Source organism: Macaca mulatta, chromosome 14, assembly GCF_049350105.2.
Source record: "Macaca mulatta isolate MMU2019108-1 chromosome 14, T2T-MMU8v2.0, whole genome shotgun sequence".
Lineage (NCBI taxonomy): Eukaryota > Metazoa > Chordata > Mammalia > Primates > Cercopithecidae > Macaca > Macaca mulatta.
The window spans coordinates 112,746,498-112,770,989 of NC_133419.1; the positions used below are offsets into that span (position 1 = coordinate 112,746,498).

At 41.7% G+C, this 24,492-nt stretch overlaps 1 protein-coding gene across 3 annotated transcripts in view; it reads left to right on the forward strand.

Annotated features, from left to right (window-relative positions):
• DIXDC1 (DIX domain containing 1) overlaps positions 1-24,492 on the forward strand; it is a 101,409-nt gene that overhangs the window by 71,313 nt on the left and 5,604 nt on the right. For all 3 annotated transcript variants that reach the window (XM_015115680.3, XM_001106684.5, XM_015115683.3), the window contains one exon: positions 23,887-23,992. In XM_015115680.3, coding sequence (XP_014971166.2) covers positions 23,887-23,992 — 106 coding nt within the window. The remainder of the gene's footprint in view (positions 1-23,886; positions 23,993-24,492) is intronic.

The following is a 24,492-nucleotide window of genomic DNA, read 5'->3' on the forward strand; positions in this document are numbered from 1 at the left end:
CCCCCAGTGCCATTTAGCCACGTGCAGGCAGGATGCTGTTGACTCAGAGAGGCTAAAATATCTTTGAAGAACATACAAGCTCAAAACATTTATGCTGAAAAAGCAAAATATAAAACAACAAATACACATACATACATAAATTTTCCTACACTCCCAGATAGCACAAAAAAAATTTCCACTTCTTCCTTGAAGCAAGGCATTTAATTTATTTGGAGATACTCTTAAAACTTTGAGCGCTGAGGCTGGGTGCGGTGGCTCACGCCTGTAATCCCAGCACTCTAGGAGGCTGAGGCGGGCGGATCACCTGAGGTCAGGAGTTCAAGACCAGCCTGGCCAACATGGTGAAACCCCATCTCTACTAAAAATACAAAAATTAGCCAGGTGTGGTGGCACACGCCTGTAATCTCAGCTACTCAGGAGGCTGAGGCAAGAGAATCACTTGAACCCAGGAGACAGAGGTTGCAGTGAGCCAAGATTGCGCCATTGCACTCCAGCCTGGGCGACAGAGACTCCATCTCAAAAAAACAAAACAAAACAAAACAAAAAACTTTGAGTGCTTAAGGCATTTAGTTTAAGTCCTGCAAAATGTTTGCACCATCTAGTGGCCATGGCTAGAAAGTGTATTTTAACCTGCTTCATGCCCACTCTATATTTTTTCCCATTTGTTCAAACTTGTTGGAAAGCTACCCTGCCTGGTAATTCCTATTTTAGTTTGTATTTTGCCTTTTGTGGCTTAGTAATGTTCACATTTTCTTATTTTTTAATCAAGCCTAATCGAAAGGTGTCTAAACAATAATTTATAAAAACCAAATAGTAAAAAGCTGACTAGAAACAGTTTTGTATGTTACATATAAATTTTTAAAAGCACATTAAGAAACCTAAATTAAAATACTGAAAATACTTGCAAAAATATGAAATGTAAAATTTTTTTGTAGAGTAAATAAAATAGCATTTCAAACCTCTGATCCCAGATATCTTTTCCTCTTGGATGAGGTATCTATGCTGGGAATGAAACAATTTTTTTTTTTTTTAGCGGCGGGGGATGGAGTTTCGCTCTTGTTGCCCAGGCTGGAGTGCAGTGGCGCGATCTCTGTTCACTGCAACCTCAGCCTCCCGGGTTCAAGTGATTCTCCTGCCTCAGGCTCCCCAGTAGCTGGGATTATAGACGTGCACCACCACGCCTGGCTAATTTTTGTATTTTTAGTAGAGATGGGGTTTCGCCATGTTGGCAATGAATTATTTTATTACCAGAATTAGTTCCAGTTTCCTTTTCTAGCAGTGTTACAAAATAGTCGTTTCTATTGTTTGGAGAGGATTTTTTTTATTATTGTATTCATTGATTTCTTCAGATTAGTGTAAACTGCCAATATAAATAGGTGTACTTAGAAATTTCTTTTTTAAGTATAATAAACTCCCCCCTAGAAAAATTACTTTGCGCATATATAGTATTTAAAATATTACAAATAAATCTACAGCTGCTTGAAAACTAAGTTGTTAATCTAATGCTTCCAGTGATATCTGTATTCACAAACAAGCTGAAATGTCTCTTATCTGAAAATACAAAAACTTGTGTAACTCTGGCCAGCTCTCTAGCTACTGACTTATTTCTCTTATTCCTCTACATCAAAATTCTTAAAAGAATGGTCTATACGTGCTCTCTTTTCTTCCTCACTTCCTGTTCACTACTGAACCCACTACAGTCTTTTATCTGTTACTCTGCTTAGTGTTCTTCTGGCTGGGTCACTGTTGACTTTTTTGTTGCCTAATCAAGTGGTTACTTTTTAAACCTTATCTTTCATTGTCTTTTCAAAAGCATTGACTATTCTCTAAAAGTCTCCTGGAAACTTTCTTCTTCTTCAGTTTCAGTGTCATTCAGATATTTATCTAACATATTTACTGAGCATCCATTATTCACCATCAACGTTAGATGCTGGAGATATAGAGATGAACAAGTTCGATTTGCCACTGGCAGGTAGTGAAGTCAATACTGAGTTTTCCTTCTAGTCCTTCCTGAATCTCATTTTATTCTGCTCTAATTCTTAAATGTTGACGTGTCCTGAGATTCCATCCAATTGAAGCCTAAACCTAAGGCTTTTCATATTGTCTTCGGCATCAAGTGATCTCTTCCACTCCCTGGCTTTAACTACACTTGTGTGCCGATTATTTTTATGTTTTATCTCAAATCTCAGTTCTTTTCTGAGCTTCAGTACTATTTTTTATTTTTTTTTATTCATTTTGAGACAGAGTCTTGTTCTGTTGCCCAGGCTGGAGTGCAGTGGTATGATCTCAACTCACTGCAAGCTCTGCCTCCCGGGTTCAAGCGATTCTCCTGCCTCAGCCTCCCGAGTGTCTGGGATTACAGGCGCGTGCCACGACACCCGGCTAATTTTTTGTATTTTAGTAGGGACAGGGTTTCACTGTGTTGCCCAGGCTGGTCTTGAACTCCTGAGCTCAGGCAATCCACCCGCCCCGGCCTCCCAAAGTGCTGGGATTACAGGCATGAGCCACTGCGCCCAGCCTAGTACTATATTTTTAAATGTAAACTAGATCTCTCTCTCTGTAGGTCCCAAGGCACTGTAAAGTCATGTCCAAAACTGGACACAAAATAATAGAGAGGGAAAAATACAGAATATACAATCAAACAGATCTAGGGTACAGTTTTGGCTCTGCCATTCAGCACAGTGTGTGACCATGGACAAAATGTTAATGTCACTGAATCTTAGTTTCCTTTTTTATGGAACCAAAGTAATATTGAAGAATTTGAGCATGAAATGAAATCATCTAGTGTACTGTGGAGCATATGAGAGATGCAAGGCAAATGCTTCTCATTCCCCTCTGGCTGTGCCCTTTCTCTTTCCTTTTCAACATAATTAAATTTCCTGAAAGAGTAATGTACTTTCTGAACCCAATTCCTTTCTTGCCGTTTACTCTTAAGGGAAAACAATAATTATTTCAGATTTAAAGTAAAATAATAGATTAGTGAAATCAAATTGAGAGTTCATATAAAAACTCATATAACCACAGAATGTTCTTTTCAACCAATAGTGCTTGGGACAACTGGATATTTCCATGAAATGGGACCCCCTACTTCACACCATATACAAAAGTTAACTCAGACTATAGATCAATGACTTCAATATAAGAGCTTAAAGCTATAAAGTTCTTAGAAGAAAACATAGAGGAAAATATTCGTGACCTTGGATTTGGCAGTGGATTCTTAGATAGGACATCAAAAGCATGAGCAACAAAAGAAAAAAGATAAAATTGGCCTGGGCACAGTGCCTTATGCCTGTAATCCCAGCACTTTGGGAGGCCGAGGTGGGTATATCACCTGAGATTGGGAGTTTGAGACCAGCCTGGCCAACATGGTGAAACCCCATCTCTGCTAAAAATACAAAAATTAGGTGGGTGTGGCAGTGGGCACCTGTAATCCCAGCTACTCGGGAGGCTGAGGCAAGAGAATCACTTGAACCTGGGAGGCAGAGGTTGCAGCTAGCTGAGATTGCACCACTGCACTCCAGCCTGGGCTACAGAGGGAGACTTTGTCTCAAAAATAATAATAATAAAATAAATAAATAGAAAAAAGATAAAACTGGACTTCATCAAAATTAAAAACTTTTTTGTATAAAAGAACTCTATCGAGAAAGTAAGCAGACAACCTACAGAATAGGAGAAAATATTTGCAAATCATATTGTCTGATAAGGATCTAGGATCCAGAATATATAAAAAACTCTTCCAACTCAACAGCAAAAGGACAAACAACCGAAGAGAAAACGGGCAAAATACTTGAATAGACATTTCTCCAAAGAAGATAAAGAAATGGCCGGCCAGGTGCGGTGGCTCACACCTGTAATTTCAGCACTTCGGGAGGCTGAGGTGGGCAGATCATGAGGTCAGGAGATAGAGACCACCCTGGCCAATGTGGTGAAACCTCATCTCTACTAAAGATACAAAAATTTGCCGGGCACGGTGGCTCAAGCCTGTAATCCCACCACTTTGGGAGGCCGAGACGGGCGGATCACGAGGTCAGGAGATGGAGACCATCCTGGCTAACACGGTGAAACCCCGTCTCTACTAAAAAAAATACAAAAAACTAGCCGGGCGTGGTGGCGGGTGCCTGTAGTCCCAGCTACTCGGGAGGCTGAGGCAGGAGAATGGCGTGAACCCGGGAGGCGGAGCTTGCAGTGAGCTGAGATCCGGCCACTGCACTCCAGCCCGGGTGACAGAGCGAGACTCCGTCTCAAAAAAAAAAAAAAAAAAAAAAAAAAGATACAAAAATTAGCTGGGTGTGGTGGTGCGCGCCTGTAGTCCCAGCTACTCGGGGGGTGAGGCAGGAGAATTGCTTGAACCTGGGAGGTTGATGTTGCAGTGAGCTGAGATTGTGCCACTGCACTCCAGCATGGCACCAGAGCGAGATACTGTCTAAAAAAAAAAACAAAACAAAAAAAACCAAAAACAAATGGCCAATAAACCCATGAAAAGATGCCCAAAATCATTAGTCATTAGGGGAATGCAAATCAAAACCACAGTGAGACACCACCTTACACCTACTAAATGGTGCCAAAAATGGAGAATAATAAGTGTTGGTGAGAATGTGGAGAAGTTGGAGCTGTCCTACATTGCTCTGGGGATGTAAATGGCGCAGCTGCTATGGAAGACAGTTTGGCACTTCCTTAAAAAGTTAAACATGGAGTTACCATATGACCCAAAAGAACTGAAAATAGGAGTTCAAAAAAACATGTACGTCTATGTGCCTAGCAGTCATATTCACAATATTCAAAAAGTAGAAACACCTCAGATGTCCATCAACTGATGAATGGATAGACCAATTCTAATATATGCATACAGTGGAGTATTATTCACCTATAAAGAGGAATGAAGCACTGATTCATGCTACAACGTGAATGAACCTGGAAAACATTATGCGAAGTGGAAGATGCCAGACACAAAAGGGCACATATTGTATAAGTTCATTTATATAAAATGTCCAGAAAAGGCAAATCCATAGAGACAGAAAGTAGAGTAGGTTAGCCAGATTCCAGGGTCAGGAGTGAGGGAGGAATAGCCAATAACCACTCAGTGCATACAGATTTTCTTTTGGGATGATGACAGTGTTCTGGAACTGGATAATGGTGGTTGTTTGCACATCATTTTAAATGTACTAAATGCCATTGAATTGCACACCTTAAAAAGGTTAAAATGGTGAATTTTACTACAATATTTAAAAAGTGAGATTTTGTAAAAAATAGCAGTTCTGCCTTCTACCTAGGATGTAGAAAGCCAGAAAGATCCTTGCTTCTACTGAAACAAGAAAAAGTTGGAGAATCTGAAAAATCGTAACTTTCTTGAACCCATCAGAGAGATGAAATCATAGTGTAATCAACTAACCTGTAAAAGAAACAGGTGCCTACAGGGAGAAATAGGATGAAAGTACTGGCTCACTTGTGGTAGAGCCTGGGAGGAAGATGGGGCCACTATACAACAGATAAGAATTCAGCTGAGATTTTTTTTTTTTTTTTTTTGAGACGGAGTCTTGCTCTTGTTGCCCAGGCTGGAGTGCAATGACACAATCTTGGCTCACTGCAACCTCTGCCTCCCAGGTTCAAGCGATTCTCCTGCCTCAGCCTCCCAAGTAGCTGGGATTACAGGTACCCACCACTACACCTGGCTAATTTTTGTATTTTTGGTATAGATGAGTTTTCACCATGTTGGCCAGACTGGTCTTGAACTCCTGACATCAGGTGATCTGCCCGCTTCGGCCTCCCAAAGTGTTGGGATTACAGGGGTGAGCCACTGCACCCGGCCTGAGATTTTTAATTATTTGCTAAAGGCTGAGAAGACAGTATAGGAACCTTGGGAGCCACAGACACAAGAGGAATTTGCACCCACTTGCAGATACTTTTTCATGACTACCAGGTGCTTATGAAAAGATTGGTTGTGACAGTGAGATATCATCTCACTCCAGTTAAAATGCCTTTTATCAAAAAGACATTTGACACAGCGGGCATGTGAAAAAAAAAAAGGATGCTAGCAAGGATGCAGAGAAAGGGGAATGAATATTATACACAATTGGTGGGCATGTAAATGAGTACAGTTACAATAGAAAACAGTGTGGACATTCCTCAAAAAAAAAAAAAAAAATACAAATAGAGCTACCATATGAGCCAGCAATTCCACTGCTGGGTATATATCCAAAAGAAAGGAAATCAGTATATCAAAGAAGTATCTGTGTTCCCATGTTTATTGCAGCACTATTTCCAATAGCCAAGGCCGGTCACAGTGGCTCGTGCCTGTAATCCCAGCACTCTGGGAGGCTGAGGCAGGAAGATAGCTTGAGCTCAGGAATTTGAGATCAGCCTGGGCAACATAGCAAGACCTTGTCTCTACTAAAAATAAAATTAGCTGGGCATGGTGGCACATGCTTGTAGTCCCGGCTACTCAGGAGGCTGCAGTGGAAGGACAGCTTTAGCCTGGGAGACAAAAGCTGTGGTGAGCTATGGTTTGTGCCACTGCACTCCAGAGTGAGATCCTGTCTCAAAAACAAAACAAAACACCAAATAAACAAAAACACAATAGCCAAGATATAGAATTCATCGAAGTGACCATCAACAGATGAGTGGATAAAGAAAAAAAAATGTGTGTGTGTGTGTGTGTGTGTATATATATATATATATATATATGCAAAGGAATATTATTATTCTGCTATAACAAAGCATAAAATCCTTTCTTTTGCAGCAACATGGATGCAGCTAGATCTTATTATGTGAAGTGAAATAAGCCAGGCACAGAAAGACAAATACCACATGTTCTCTACTAGTATGTGGGAGCTAAAAAAAACAATGTATCTCATGGAGATAGAGAGTAGATTGGTGGTAACCAGAACCTGGGAAGGCTTGGGGAGGGTGACAGAGAGGTTGGTTAATGGATACAAAAATACAGTTAGATAAAAGGAGTGAGATCTAGTGTTTGATAGGAAAGTAGGGTGACTATACCTATAATTTATTGTATAGTTTGAAATAGCTAGGCTGGGCGTGGTGGCTCATGCCTGTAATCCCAGCACTTTGGGAGGCTGAGGCAGGTGAAACCTTATCTCTACTAAAAATACAAAAATTAGCAGGTGTGGTGGCAAGCACCTGTAATCCCAGCCACTTGAGACACAAGAATCGTTTGAACCCAGGAAGCAGAGGTTGCAGTGAGCTGAGATCGCACCACTGCACTCCAGCCTGGGCGACAGAGTGAGACTGTCTCAAAAAGGAAAAATAGGCCGGGCGCGGTGGCTCATGCCTGTAATCCCAGCACTTTGGGAGGCCGAGGCGGGCGGATTACAAGGTCAGGAGATCGAGACCACGGTGAAACCCCGTCTCTACTAAAAATACAAAAAATTAGCCGGGCGTGGTGGCGGGCGCCTGTAGTCCCAGCTACTCAGGAGGCTGAGGCGGGAGAATGGCGTAAACCCAGGAGGCGGAGCTTGCAGTGAGCCGAGATCGCGCCACTGCACTCTAGCCTGGGCGACAGAGCGAGACTCCGTCTCAAAAAACAAAAAAAAAACAAAAAAAAAAAAGGAAAAATAAAAAAATAAAAGAGCTAGAAGAATTGGGATGTTTTAATATAAAGAAAAGATAAATGTAGGCCAGGTGCGGTGGCTCACACCTGTAATCCCAGCACGTTGGGAGGCCGAGGCAGGTGGATCACCTGAGGTTGGGAGTTCGAGACCAGCCTGACCAACATGGAGAAACCCTGTCTCTACTAAAAATACAAAAATTAGCCAGGTGTGGTGGCACATGCCTGTAATCCAGCTACTCAGGAGGCTGAGGCAGGAGAATCGCTCAAACCCAGGAGGTTGAGGTTGTGGTGAGCCGAGATTGCGCCATTGCACTCCAGCCTGGGCAACAAGAGTGAAACTCTGTCTCAAAAAAAAAGGAGAAAAGATAAATGTTTGAGGTGATAGATATCCCAGTTACTCTGACTTGATCATTGCACATTGTATGCACGTATCAAAATAACACGAGCCAGGCATGGTGGGCTTTCGCCTGTAACCTCAGCTACTTGGGAGGCTGATGTGGGAGTATTATTTGTGTCCAGGGATTTGAGACCAGCCTGGGCAACATAACAAAACCCCATCTTAAAAATATATATATATGCCGGGCGCGGTGGCTCACACCTGTAATCCCAGCACTTTGGGAGGCCGAGGCGGGCGGATCACAAGGTCAGGAGATCAAGACCATCCTGGCTAACATGGTGAAACCCCGTCTCTACTAAAAATACAAAAAATTAGCCAGGCGTGGTGGCGGGCGCCTGCAGTCCCAGCTACCTGGGAGGCTGAGGCAGGAGAATGGCGTTAACCCGGGAGGTGGAGCTAGCAGTGAGCTGAGATCGGGCCACTGCACTCCAGCCTGGGTGACAGAGCGAGACTCCGTCTCAAAAAAAAAACAAAAATCCCCCACATATATATGTATATAATCTAAAAATACGTATAACTAATATGTATCAATTTAAAAATTAATAAAATATGCTTTTGGTTAAAAAAAGGTTGGTCATGGGGCTAGAGTCTAAAAAAACCCTCCCTCCCTCCTTCATGGAGCAAGGGGGCAGCTGCCACTGCAGGAAAGGCATGAAGCCACATGTGGACCATTCTTGCTTATGGAGCAAAGCCTTGAGCCACTGTGGAAGGGAAGCAAATCCTGTTGACCCCTCCGTCCCTGCTGTAGGCAAAGGTGAAGACCCATTACACCTAGTGGCGATGGAAAGGAAAAGGAACACTACCTTGGCAGAGGGGCAGGAAACTATCTTGGACTCAGATTATAAGAGGTCGCCTGCCACTGAGGAAGGGACAGGATCACTGAGAAAACCCCACTTAAAAACTGGGGCTGCATGAGGACAACAGAGAAGCACTGCTCATCTCCCACCACCACAGGGGCAAGCACTGTTTAATTAGCAGCAGTGGACTGCTTCTGAGGCAGGAAACAGCATACAGAGGCTGACCCAGGCACAGGCACATGAGGAAAGCCTACAGCTGAGGGAGGGGAAGGAACATCGAGGAACAACTCTCCAACAACCAGCTGTCCCTAAACCTAACTCTAGAAGACTTGGAAAATGGTGGTGCACTGAAGGTAACCTTAACAAAAATCTCAATCCCAGCTCAGCTTCTGACCAAATTAACTCAACTGTCCCCACTAATGGCCTGGAAGAACAAACAGTGTGCCCATTTCTAAACAGATATTTTTACCTCTGTCTCTCCTGTCTTAACATATGTCTGGCATTCAGTAAGAAATTATGAGGCACCCACAAGAGCAAGAGAAAAACGAAGCCACTGTGAAGAGCAAAAGCAGTCAACAGAACCAAACTCAAATGTGACAAGGATGTCGAAACCAGCAGACAAGGAATTTAAAGTAACTATGATTCATATGTTAAAGGCTGTAGTGAAAATGTTGATAACATGCACATACAGGTGAGGAAGACTCAACCAGCTACTGTTTATAGGAAACCCACTATAAATATAATGATATAAATGGATTTAAAACTAAAAAGATGGATAAAGCTATACCATAGAAACACTAATCAAAAGGAAGTGTGGTTATATTAGTATCTGATAAAGTATACTTGAGAACAAGAAATATTTCCAGGTATAAAAATGATACCTAATGATAAAAAGGTCAATTCACCAAGAAGACATAATAATCCTAAATGTGTGTATACCCAATGACAGCTTTGAAATACATGAAGCAGGCCAGGCACTGTGGCTCATTGTAATCCCATGCATTTTGGGAGGCTGAGGCAGGAGGATCACTTGTGCCCAGAAGTTTGAGACAAGTCTGGGCAACATGGTGAGACTCTGACTCTACAAAAAAAAAAGTTTTTTTAATTAGCCAGGTGTGGTGGCATATGCCTGAAGTCCTAGCTACTTGGGAGGCTGAGGCAGGAGGATCACTTGAGTCTGGGAGTTGGAGGCTGCACTCCAGCTTGGGCAACTGGGTGACAGAATGAGACACTGTCCTCCCTCCTCTCCCCCTCAAAAAATACATGAAACAAAAACTGAAAGGAGAAATAAATCAACCTAGTTACAATTGGAGGCTTTAATATTTCTTTTGCGTAATCAGTAAAAGTACTGTACAGAACATCAATAAGAAGATAGAAAACCTGGGCCGGGCGCGGTGGCTCATGACGTAATCCCAGCACTTTGGGAGGCCAGGGCGGGCAGATTACTTGAGGTCAGGAGTTCGAGACCAGCCTGGCCATCATGGTGAAACCCCTATCTCTTGGAGGCTTTAATATTTCTTTTGCAGTAATCAGTAGAAGTAGTGTACAGAACATCAATAAGAATATGGAAAACCTGGGCCGGGCACGGTAGCTCACGACTGTAATCCTAGCACTTTGGGAGGCTAAGGTGGGCAGATTACTTTAGGTCAGGAGTTTGAGACCAGCCTGGCCAACATGGTGAAACCTCTGTCTCTATTAAAAATATAAAAATTAGCCGGGCATGGTGGCAAGTGCCTGTAACCCCAGCTACTTGGGAGGTTGAGGCAGGAGAATCACTCGAACCCGGGAGGCAGAGGTTGCAGTGAGCCAAGATTGTGCCACTGCACTCCAGCCTGGGTGTCAGGGCAAGACTCCGTCTCAAAAACAAACAAACAAACAAAACAAAAAACAAAAACCACCTGGACAGCACTACCAACCAGCTCTTTCTAACTGACATTTAGAGAATACTCCAAATGTTTCAAGTGCATTTGAAACATTTACCAAGATAGGCCACATTCTGGCCATAAAACAAAACAAATTTTTTAGAATTGAATTTATGCAGTGTTGTTTATGGAATTAATCCAGACAGAGGTCAACAGAAAAATATCTGGAAAAATCCCCAAATATTTGGAAATTGAAAAACATATTTCTAAGTATCCTTTGGGTCAAAGAGGAATTCATAAAGGAAATTACAAAATATTTTGAATTGAGTAGAAAATGAAAACACAATAAAAATTTGTGAGATGTGACAAAAACAGTGCTTAGAAGGAAATTCATAGCATTAAGTACTCTTTATACATGAGAAGAGTTTTCAATGAATGAACTCAATAATTTAAGCTACCTTAAGAAACATGATAAAGAAAAGCAAACTAAATTCAAAGCAAGCAAAAAGAAGGGATAAATATGAGACTGGAAATAAAATACACTGAAACTAGAAAATAGGGAAAAAAATCAACCCAAAATTTGGTTATTTGGAAAGTTTAATAAAGTTGATAAATCTATAGACAAACTGACCAAGATAAAAAGAAGACAGAAGGTACCAATATTAGAAGTGAAACAGGCAGGGCACAGTGGTTCACGCTTGTAATCCCAGCACTTGGGAGGCCAAGGTGGGTGGATCACTTGAGGTGAGGAGTTCGAGACCAGCCTGGCCAACATGTTGAAACCCCATCTCTACTAAAAATACAAACACCAGCCATGCATGGTGGCAGGTGCCTATAATCTCAGCTACTCGGGAGGCTGAGGCAGGAGAATCACTTGAACCCAGGAAACGAGGAGGCAGAAGTTGCAGTGAGCCAAGATTACACCTTGTACTCTAGCCTGGGCAACAGAGTGAGACTGTCTCAAAAAAAAAAAAAAAAAAAAAAGAATTGAAAGAGGCAACATTACTATAGATTTTGTAAACATTAAAAGCACAATAAAGGAGTATTAGAAAAAACTTTTTATTCATAAATTTAACAATTTGACAAAATGGATAAATTCCTTAAAAGATACAAACTACCAAAACTTAAAAGAAAATAGATAACCTAGTTTTATAGTTATTAAAGAAATTTAATTTTTAGTTTAAAATCCTCCATTGAAGAAAACTCCAGGACCAGATGGGTGCACTTCAGGAATAAATAATACTAATTCTACGTAAATCCTTCTAGAAAGTAGAAGAGGATGGAACACTTCCCAGTACATTTTATTTTACCCTGACACGAAAACCAGTATCTCTAATGAACACAGATGCAAGGAAAAGAAAGAAAAGGCATAGAGATTGGAAAGGAAGGCACAAAACAGCCTCTGTTTATAGATAACATGATTGTCTATATAGAAAATCCCAAAGAAACTATAATAAAGTTACTGTGTCTAAGAAGTAACTTTAGCATGGCCTGTGTTGTAGATGACATGATTGTCTAAGAAGAAAATCCCAAAGAATCTATAATAAAGCTATTATATCTAAGAAGGGAGTTTAGCAAAGTCACAGGACACAAGGTCAACTAAAAAAAAAACTACTTGTATATACTAGCAATGAATATTTGGAAATGGAAAAAATTGTAAAAGAATCACTTATAGTAACACCAAAAATTCCCCCATGAGGTCTGGGTGTGGTGGCTCAAGCCTGTAATCCCAGCACTTTGGGAGGTCAAGGTGGGAGGATCACTTGAGGCCAGTTGTTCAAAACCAACCTCGCCAACATAGCAAGACCCCATCTCTTAGAAAAAGAAAAACCTGGGACGGGTTCCAAGATAGCCAAATAGGAACAGCTCTGGTCTGCAGCTCCCAGCGGGATCGACGCAGAAGACAAGTGATTTCTGCTTTTCCAACTGAGGTACCTGGTTCATCTCATTGGACAGTGGGTGCAGTCCATGGAGGGCGAGCCAAAGCAGGGCGGGACATCACCTCACCCAGGAAGTGCAAGGCGTTGGGAGATTTCCCTTTCCTAGCCAAGGGAATCCCTGACAGACTGTACCTGGGAAAAATGGGACACTCCTCCCCCAGATACTGTGCATTTCCATTTCCTGGTCTTAGCAAACGCAGACCAAGAGATACTGTCCAGTGCCTGGCTTGGGGGGTCCCACACACACGAAGGCTTGCTCACTGCTAGCACAGCAATCTGAGATCACACTGTGAGGCAACAACCTGGCAGTGGGAGGGGCGTCCGCCATTGCTGAGGCTTGAGTAGTTAAACAAAGCTGCCTGGAAGCTCGAACTAGGCGGAGCCCACCACAGCTCAGCCAGGCCTGCTGCCTCTGTAGACCCCACCATTGGGGGCAGGGCATAGCTGAACAAAAGACAGCAGAAACTTCTGCAGACTTAAACGTCCCTGTCTGACAGCTCCAAAGAGAGCAGTGGTTCTATCAGCATGGTGTTTGAGCTCTGAGAACGGACAGACTCCTCAAGTGGGTCCCTGACCCCCATGTAGCCTAACTGGGAGATACCTCCCAGTAGAGGACGACTTACACCTCATACAGGCAAGTGCCCCTCTGGGACAAAGCTTACAGAGGAAAGATCAGGCAGCAATATTTGCTGTTCTGCAATATTTGGTGTTCTGCAGCCTCCACTGGTGATACCCAGGCAAACAGGGTCTGGAGTGGACCTCCAGCAAACTCCAACAGACCTGCAGCTGAGGGACCTGACTGTTGGAAGGAAAACTAATGAACAGAAAGGAATAGCATCAACATCAACAAAAAGGACATCCACACCAAAACCCCATCTGTAGGTCACCAACATCAAAGACCAAAGGTAGATAAAACCACAAAGACGGGGAGAAACCAGAGCAGAAAAGCTGAAAATTCTAAAAACCAGAGCACCTCTTCTCCTCTAAAGGATCACAGCTCCTTGCCCGCAACAGAACAAAGTTGGACGGAGAATGACTTTGACGAGCTGACAGAAGTAGGCTTCAGAAGGTTGGTAATAACAAACTTCTCCGAGCTGAAGGAGGATGTTCAAACCCATTGCAAGGAAGCTAAAAACCTTAAAAGAAGATGAGATGAGTGGCTAACTAGAATAAACGGTGTAGGGAAGACCTTAAATGACCTGATGGAACTGAAAACCATGGCACAAGAACTTCGTGACACATGCACAAGCTTCAATAGCCAATGCGATCAAGTGGAAGAAAGGGTATCGGGGATTGAAGATCAAATTAATGAAATAAAGTGAGAAGAGAAGTTTAGAGAAAGAAGAGTAAAAAGAAACAAACAAAGCCTCCAAGAAATATGGGACTATGTGAAAAGACCAAATCTTCGTTTGATTGGTGTACCTGAAAGTGACGGGGAGAATGGAACCAAGTTGGAAAACACTCTTCAGGATATTATCCAGGAGAATTTCCCCAACCTAGCAAGGCAGGCCAACATTCAAATTCAGGAAATACAGAGAACACCACAAAGATACTCTTCAAGAAGAGCAACCCAAGACACATAATTGTCAGATTCACCAAGGTGGAAATGGAGGAAAAAATGTTAAGGGCAGCCAGAGAGAAAGGTCAGGTTACCCACAACGGGAAACAGACTAACAGCAGATCTCTCGGCAGAAACTCTACAAGCCAGAAGAGAGTGGGAGCCAATATTCACATTCTTAAAAAAATTTTCAACCCAGAATTTCATATCCAGCCAAACTAAGCTTCATAAGTGAAGGAGAAATAAAATCCTTTATGGACAAGCAAATGCTAAGAGATTTTGTCACCACCAGGACTGCCTTATAAGAGCTCCTGAGGGAAGCACTAAACATAGAAAAGAACAACCGGTACCAGCCACTGCAAAAACATGCCAAATTGTCAAGACCATTGATGCTATGAAGAAACTGCATCAATTAATGGGCAAAATAACCAGCTAACATCATGATGACAGGATCAAATTCACACATAACAATGTTAACCTTAAATGTAAATGGGCTAAATGCCCCAATTAAAAGTGATAGACTGGCAAATTGGATAGAGCCAAACCCATCAGTGTGCTGTACTTAGGAGACCCATCTCACGTGCAGAGACACACATAGGCTCAAAATAAAGGGATGGAACAAGATCTACCAAGGAAATGCAAAGAAAAAAAAAAGGGGGTGGGGGCGGCTGAAATCCTAGTCTCTGATAAAACAGACTTTAAACCAACAAAGATCAAAAGACACAAGGCCATTACATAATAGTAAAGAGATCAATTCAACAAGAAGAGCTAACTATCCTAAATATATATGCACCCAATACAGGAGCACCAATATTCACAAAGCAAGTCCTTAGAGACTTACAAAGAGACTTAGACTCCCATACAATAATAATGGGAGACTTTAACACCACACTGTCAACATTAGACAGATCAATGAGACAGAAGGTTAACAAGGATATCCAGGACTTGAACTCAGCTCTGCACCAAACAGACCTAATACACATCTACAGAACTCTCCACCCCAAATCAACAGAATATACATTCTTCTTAGCACCACATCACACTTATTCTAAAATTGACCACATAGTTGGAAGTAAAGCACTCCTCAGCAAATGTAAAAAACAGAAATCACAACAAACTGTCTCTCAGACCACAGTGCAATCAAATTAGAACTCAGGATTAAGAAACTCACTCAAAAGCGCACAACTACATGGAAACTGAACACCCTGCTCCTCAATGACTACTGGGTACATAACGAAATGAAGGCAGAAATAAAGATATTCTTTGAAACCAATGAGAACAAAGACACAACATACCAGAATATCTGAGACACATTTAAAGCAGTGTGTAGAGGGAAATTTATAGCACTAAATGCCCACAAGAGAAAGCAGGAAAGATATAAAATTGACACCTTAACATCACAATTAAAAGAACTAGAAAAGCAAGAGCAAAGAAATTCAAATGCTAACAGAAGGCAAGAAATAACTAAGATCAGAGCAGAACTGAAGGAGATGGAGACACAAAAAAGACTTCAAAAAATCAATGAATCCAGGAGTTGGTTTTTTGAAAGGATCAACAAAACTGATAGACGGCTAGCAAGACTAATAAAGAAGAAAAGAGAGAGGCATCAAATCGATGCAATAAAAAATGATAAAGGGGATATCACCACCGATCCCACAGAAATACAAACTACCATCAGAGAATACTATAAACACCTCCACCAAATAAACTAGAAAATCTAGAAGAAATGGACAAATTCCTGGACACATACACCCTCCCAAGACTAAACCAGGAAGAAGTTGAATCTCTGAATAGGCCAATAACTGGCTCTGAAATTGAAGCAATAATTAATAGCCTACCAACTAAAAGATGTCCAGGACCAGATGGATTTACAGCTGAATTCTACCAAAGGTACCAAGAGGAGCTGGTAGCATTCCTTCTGAAACTATTCCAATCAACAGAAAAGGAGGGACTCCTCCCTAACTCATTTTATGAAGCCAACATCATCCTGATACCAAAACCTGGCACAGGCACAACAAAAAAAGAGAATTTTAGGCCAATATCCCGATGAACATCAATGCGAAAATCTTCAATAAAATACTGGCAAACCGAATCCAGCAGCACATCAAAAAGCTTATCCACCATGATCAAGTCGGCTTCATCCCTGGGATGCAAGGCTGGTTCAACATACTCAAATCAATAAATGTAATGCATCACATAAACAGAACCAAAGACAAAAACCACATGATTATCTCAATAGATGCAGAAAAGGCCTTCAACAGAATTCAACAGCCCTTCATGTTAAAATCTCTCAATAAACTAGGTATTGATGGAATGTATCTCAAAATAATAACTAGTTTTACAAACCCACAGCCAATATCATATTGAATGGGCAAAAACTGGAAGCATTTCCTTTGAAAACTGGCACAAGACAGGGATGCCCTCTCTCACCACTCCTTTTCAACAGTATTGGAAGTTCTGGCCAGGGCAATCAGGCAAGAGAAAGAAATAAAGGGTATTCAATTTGGAAAAGAAGAAGTCAAATTGTCTATGTTTGCAGATGACATGATAGTATATTTAGAAAACCCCATCATCTCAGCCCAGAATCTCCAGAATCTCCACAAAGTCTCAGAATACAAAGTCAATGTGCAAAAATCACAAGCATTCCTATACACCAATAACAAACAGCCAAATCATGAGTGGACTCCCATTCACACTTGCTACAAAGAGAATAAAATACCTAGGAATCCAACTTACGAGGGATGTGAAGGACCTCTTCATGGGGAACTACAAACCCCACTGCTCAAGGAAATAAAAGAGGACACAAACAAATGGAAGAACATTCCATGCTCATGGATAGGAAAAATAAATATCATGAAAATGGCCACACTGTCCAAGGTAATTTATAGATTCAATGCCATTCCCATCAAGCTACCAATGTCTTTCTTCACAGAATTGGAAAAAACTATTTTAAAGTTCATATGAAACCAAAAAGAGCCTGCATTGCCAAGGCAATCCTAAGCAAAGGAACAAAGCTGCAGGCATCACGCTACCTGACTTCAAACTATACTACAAGGCTACAGTAACCAAAACAGCATGGTACTGGTACTAAAATAGCTATATAGACCAATGAATCAGAACAGAGGCCTCAAATAACACCACACATCTACAACCATCTGATCTTTGACAAACCTGACAAAAACAAGAAATGGGGAAAGGATTCCCTATTTAATAAATGGTGCTTGGAAAACTGGCTAGTCATATGTAGAAAGCTGAAACTGGATCCCTTCCTTACACCTTATCCAAAAATTAATTCAAGATGCATTAAAGACTTAAATGTTAGACCTAAACCATAAAAACCCTAGAAGAAAACCTAGGCAATACTATTCAGGACATAGGCATGGGCAAGGACTTCATGACTAAAACCCCAAAAGCAATGGCAACAAAAGCCAAAATAGACAAATGAGATCTAATTAAACGAAAGAGCTTCTGCACAGCAAAAGAAACTACCATCAGAGTGAACAGGCAACCTGCAGAATGGGAGAAAATTTTTGCAATCTGCCCATCTGACAAAAGGCTAATACCCAGAATCTACAAAGAACTTAAACAAATTTACAAGAAAAAAGCAACCCCATCAGAGTGCGCAAAGGATATGAATAGACACTTCTCAAAAGAAGACATTTCTGCAGTCAACAAACATATGAAAAAAAGCTCATCATCCCTGGTCATCAGAGAAATGCAAATCAAAACCACAACGAGATACTATCTCACACCAGTTAGAATGGCGATCATTAAAAAGTCAGGAGACCACAGATGCTGGAGAGGATGTGGAGAAATAGGAATGCTTTTACACTGTTGGTGGAAGTGTAAATTAGTTCAACCATTGTGGAAGACAGTGTGGCGATTCCTCAAGGATCTAGACTAGAAATACCATTTGACCCAGCAATCCCATTACTGGATATATACCCAAAGGATTATAAATCATGCTACTATAAAGACACATGCACACACGTTTATTGCAGCACTATTCACAATTGCAAAGACTTGGAACCAACCCAAATGTCCATCAGTGATAGACTGGATTAAGAAAATGTGGCACATATACACAATGGAATACTTCACAGCCATAAAAAAGGATGAGTTCATGTCCTTTGCAGGGACATGGATGAAACTGGAAACCATCATTATCAGCAAACTATCACAAGGACTGAAAACCAAACACTGCATGTCCTCACTCATAGGTGGGAATTTGAACAATGAGAATACTTGGACTCAGGGCAGGGAACATCACACACTGGGGCCTGTCATGGGGTGGGGAACTCAGGGAGGGATAGCATTAGGAGAAATACCTAATGTAAATGACGAGTTGATGGGTGCAGCAAACCAACATGGCACATGTATACCTGTGTAACAAACCTGCACGTTGTGCACATGCACCCTAGAACTTAAAGTATAATAAAAAAGAAAAAAGAAAAAGAAAAACCCTCATGAAAATCTTAGGTATAAACTTCATAAAATATGTGCAATGACTATACTGAGAACTATAAAACAAGGATGAAATAAAGATTTAAATAAACAGAGAGGTATACTATGTTTATGGATTGGAGTACTCAACATTGTTAAGATGGCCTGTTCTTCCCCAAATGATCTATAGCTTCAAAGCAGTTCCAATGAAAATCCTACCAGGCTTTTGTAGATAAAAACAAGCCGGCCGGGCGCGGTGGCTCAAGCCTGTAATCCCAGCACTTTGGGAGGCCGAGACGGGCGGATCACGAGGTCAGGAGATCGAGACCATCCTGGCTAACACGGTGAAACCCCGTCTCTACTACTCTACTAAAAAATACAAAAAACTAGCCGGGCGAGGTGGCGGGCGCCTGTAGTCCCAGCTACTCGGGAGGCTGAGGCAGGAGAATGGCGTAAACCTGGGAGGCGGAGCTTGCAGTGAGCTGAGATCCGGCCACTGCACTCCAGCCTGGGCGACAGAGCAAGACTCCGTCTCAAAAACAAAAAAACAAAAAAAAACAAGCCAATTCTAAAATTTATAGGAAAGAATAAGGGGACTAGAATTAACTGCCCTCCCAACCCAAATGGTGAAAAAAGATGAACAATGCAGTTGGTGGACCATACTGTCTGATATCAAAACTAACTGTAAAGTTAGGGTAATCAAGACAGTGTAGTATTGGTGAATTGGTAGATAAATAGATGAGTGGAACAGCATAGAGTTAAAAATAGACACACATTTACCAGTTGATTTTCTACAATAGTGCAAAGACAATTCAACGGTAAAGGGATAGGCTTTTCTTAAAGATCTATTTTTTTAAGCAAGTTTGACCTATACCTCATACCATATGGAAAAATCAACTCTAAATGGATAATAAATGTAAACTTATAAGCTATAACTATTAATCACCTGTTTTGTGGTACTTTTCAAAATCATGTATTAAATTTGTAGACACACACAAGGATATGTTTCTCAGCCATTTATCGTCTAGTTTTTTTGTACATGTTTTTTATAGTAATGCCATAATACTGTAATAACTATCATTTTGTCATATGGCGTTATGTTGGGTGAGACAAGTTCTCCCTCATTACTCTTATTTTGCTTTTTTACTTGAAAAGTCTATGCAGTCCAACTCATTCTTCTTTATTAGTCATCTGAATCAACTTTTCACTAGTATCATCAATGATATATTTACCAAACGAGTCTTTGCCTATTAGACCCCTGTGTAGCATTTGACATCATGATTACTCTTTCTTTGAAATTCTTCCCAAATGTGTACATAACATTTGTATTAGTCAGCTTGGGCTGCCATTGCAAAATACCTTAAACTCTCTTAAACAACATAAATTAATTTTCTTACAGTTCTGGAGGCTAGAAGTACAAGATCAGGTTGCCAGCATGGCCAGGTTTCGGTGAGGGTTCCCTGCCTGGCTTGTAGAAGGCCACCTTCTCTCTGTGTCCTCACGTGGGGGAGAGAAAGCTTTGGTATCTCTTATAAGGACACTAGTTCTGTTGGATCAGGGCTCCACCCGTAGGACCTCATGTAATCTTAATTACCTCCTTAAAGGCCCTATCTCCAATACAGTCAAATAGCAGATAAGGGCTTCAACATATGAATTTGGTGGTGGGACACAATTCAGTCCATGGCAATATTATTTTCATATTTATTTTATTGTATTGTAACTGTTTTGCTATCTCACTCCACTAGACTTTTGAGCTCCTTAAGGGTGGGGATTATATCTAATTTATTTGTGTATCTCTAATACTTGATACATAATAAGGCACCCAGTAAACATTTAAAATGAATAATGAGGCCGGGCGCGGTGGCTCAATCCTATAATCCCAGCACTTTGGGAGGCTGAGACGGGTGGATCACGAGGTCAGGAGACCGAGACCATCCTGGCTAACACGGTGAAACCCTATCTCTACTAAAAAATACAAAAAACTAGCCGGGTGAGGTGGCGGGTACCTGTAGTCCCAGCTACTCGGGAGGCTGAGGCAGGAGAATGGCGTGAACCCGGGAGGCAGAGCTTGCAGTGAGCCGAGATCCGGCCACTGCACTCCAGCCTGGGCGACAGAGCGAGACTCCGTCTCAAAAAAAATAAAAATAAAAAAAAATAAAATGAATAACGAGATGACATAATTCAGCTTGTGTTCCCGTCTTAGGTAATGGTATTACTATGTATCTGTCTTCCCAGGTTGTAAATCTCAGTCATTGTTTACTTTTCCCTTTTATACACCCTGTGTTCAACTATGTCCCTAGTACTAAGACTTTGACTTTCTAAAGGTCTTTCAAATCCATCCCTACTCCAGCTCCAGGGCTACATCTTTCCTATCATCATGTGTCAGATTGTTTTCATTGCCTCTTAACAGGATGTCTTAGTCAGTTGAGTGTTGCCATAAAGGAATACCTGAGGCTAGGTAACTTAGGAGGAAAAGAGGTTTGTTTGGCTCACAATTCTGCTGGCTGGAAGGTGGGCATCTGGTGAAAGCCTCAATCCTCTTCCACTCACGGCAGAAGGCAAATGGGAGTTGGCATGTGCTGAGATTACATGGAGAGAGGAAGCAAGAGAGTGGAGGGAGGTGCCAGGCTGTTTTTAACAAGCAGTTTTGTGGGAACTAATGGGTAAGTACTCATTCCTCCTCCCCAGGGAGGGCATTAATCTAGTCTTGAGGAATCTGCCTCCATGACCCAAACACTTGCCATTAGGCCCCACCTCCAACATTGGGGATCGACTTTCAACATGAGGTGTCGGGGGACAAACACCTAAACTACCGCACGGGATTTCTGGTTTCCAGTTTGGCCCATCCAATCCATACTTTGCCGCGAGATCAACTTTTCTAAAATGCCTGTCTAATCATATCACTACCTTTTAGTAACTTTCCATAGCTTAAGACTAACATCCTGAACTCTTACCTTGTCACAGTCTTTTGTGATCTGGCCTCTGCCTACTTAATTACCTCACAACTTCCCGATGTATTCATTATGCTCCAGCCTTAGTAATTCACCTACAGTTTTATAAATATATGATCCCATTTCATGCTTCTGCACCTGTCCTTCCCTCTTCTTGGAATACTCTTTTCAACTTCTGTATCTTATGATTTCTAAAAGGTGCTTTTAAAAAGGACTCTCCAACCATGGGCCCTTCCTGACCTGTTCCAGGAGAAATTAACCTGGTCATCTTCAGTCTTCCAATACAGCTTGTAGAAATCTGATTTTAGTGTATTGTAATTATTTGTAATTGTATTTATCATCCATACTAAATGATAAACTCTTGGAGGTTGGAGACCACATATAGTTGATTTTTATATTCTCAAATCGAACACACAGTAGGTACTCAATAAATGTTTGCTGAATGAATGAATTAAATATATAGCTTTAATGTTAAAAGTGAATATTTTATTTATTCAACAACCACTGTGTGCTGGGCACTGTGCTAGATGCTGGGGCAAAGGAGAATTATGGTATGTAGGTTACAATAATTGGCATTCTTTTTTTTTTGGAGACGGAGTTTCACTTTGTCACCAAGGCTTGAGTGCAGTGGCTCGATCTCGGCTCACTGCAATCTCTGCCTCCCGGGTTCAAGCGATTCTCCTGCCTCAGCCTCCCAAGTAGCTGGAACTACAGGCGCACGCCACCACACCTGGCTAATTTTTTATATTTTAGTAGAGACGGGGTTTCACCGTGTTGCCCAGGCTGGTCTTGAACTCCTGAGCTCAGGCAGTCCGCCCACTTTGACCTCCCAAAGTGGTAGGATTACAGGCGTGAGCCACCGCGCCTGGCCAATTGTCATTCTTTGAAGAAAAACTCTGAAAACAGACTGAATGCCATTTCTGTACAGAGGTGAAGTTCCTTTGTCTTTTTCCCTTCTATTAATTCATCCTTCATACTCCTTATTTTAAACCCCCTCCCAGAACTACTGTTCTGTGGCTGCAAATCTGACTACCTAGAATAAGTTAAGAGGAAGATCAGTATAGGTGGAATAGCAGGAGATATTTTAGTAACAGTTTAGTTATTAGTTTTTGATAAAAGTTTCTGATTTGTCATTTCTCCTATGAAAGTCATAATTACAAGGACTCATACTTTTCCAAAAGTACCTTTTTAAAAGATAGAGACAGTCCAGGTGCAGTGGCCCATGCCCGTAATCCCAATAGTTTGGGAGGCCAAAGTGGGTGGATTACTTGAGGCAGGGAGTTCAAGACCAGCCTGGCCAACATGGCAAAACCTTGTCTCTACTAAAAAAACAAAAATTAGCTGGGCGTGGTGGCACACACCTGTTATCCCAGCTACTCGGGAGGCTGAGGCACAAGAATGACTTAAACCCGGGAGGTGGAGGTTGCAGCGAGCTGAGATTGTGCCACTGCACTCTAGCCTGGGCGATAGAGCGAGACTGTCTTTTTTTTTTTTTTTTTGCTGGGGGGACGGAGTGTCGCTCTATCACCCAGGCTGGAGTGCAGTGTTGCCATCTCGGCTCACTGCAACCTCCACCTCCCGGGTTCAAGCAGTTCTCTGCCTCACCCTCCCAAGTAACTGGGATTACAGGCGTGCGCCACCACGCCCAGCTAACCTTTGTATTTTTAGTAGAGACGGGGTTTCACCATGTTGGCCAGGCTGTTCTTGAACTCCTGACCTCGTGATCCACCCGCGTCGGCCTCCCAAAGTGTTGGAAAATACAGGCGTGAGTCACTACAACTGGCTATACCCTGTCTTTAAAAAAAAAAAAAAAAAAAAAAAGTGTATCAAGAAACCTGTGTTAAAGACTATGGCATCAACACTATAAATCTGAAGTTGCTAAGGTTCTGTACCTCTTAGACTGGGAGCATGAGCCCCCTGGGATCTGAGTTTCTAAGGTTGCTTTGCTTCTGTGGTTCTTGTTCCTATCGACTTTTCTTTCTATGAGTTACATGAGTATTCTCTACTACGAACCCCCAAAACCTAAATATTAGCAGAGTCTACAGCTTCTGCTGTGTGTCTGCCCTCCCTGGCTGAAATCTTGCCATGCTTCTCTGTCCTTTTTTGATCTTTAGCAATGACACCTGTTTTATCAGTTGCTGTTCCCCTACTATGAGTGAGGAATGATCAGTCCTCGTGATAGTGTCCATGTCTGAAGCAAGTCGTGCTCGTGGTCCTAGGCAATCATAGCATATGGACGTGGTGTTTGGCAAGGGTGTGAGAGCTGTGGGCTGTGACCTCAGGCAGCTTTGTTCTCCCGGAACATTTTGAATAACTGCAGACGGGTGGTTTGGAGCAAATGAATGTTCTAACCAGAGTCTCTTTCTCATTGTAGAGTTGCCTCACTCACAGAGCTCTCCAACTGTCAGCAGCACCTGTACTAAAGTGCTCTATTTCACTGACCGGTCACTTACGCCCTTCATGGTCAATATACCAAAGAGGTGAGATTCTGGGATCATTATACTTCACTGTAAAGAAGGAAAGGAAGGCAGAACCTCATTAGTTACTGCCCATATGAGCAGCTGGAAGGTGTCTGAGAAGCAGTATAGTTAGATCTCACTATAGTGAGATGAGCCAGAGAGATAGAGATTCTAGTTTCAGCTTTGCCACTATTCAGTGGTATTATAAAAGACAAGTCATGATCTACTACTAGGTACAGGTACAACAATAGCACTTGCAATCCTGATAACTATGCAAATATTGCTCTGCATTTGGAAAAAAAATTTTTTTTTTTTTTAAGTGTTCAAAATAGCTCCTGCTGATACAATGGATTGCAGCCTGACACTCACTCCAGGACTATGACTAATTGATCTTTGTTACTATTCAATGACTGCAACTAATCCCTATTGAGAAATTATGTTGAAAACCTTCCAAAAAGTTAATGTGCTTCCTTTTAAGGGAAATAGTTTTGAAATAAAAATATTTAAACTCTGCAACCAAC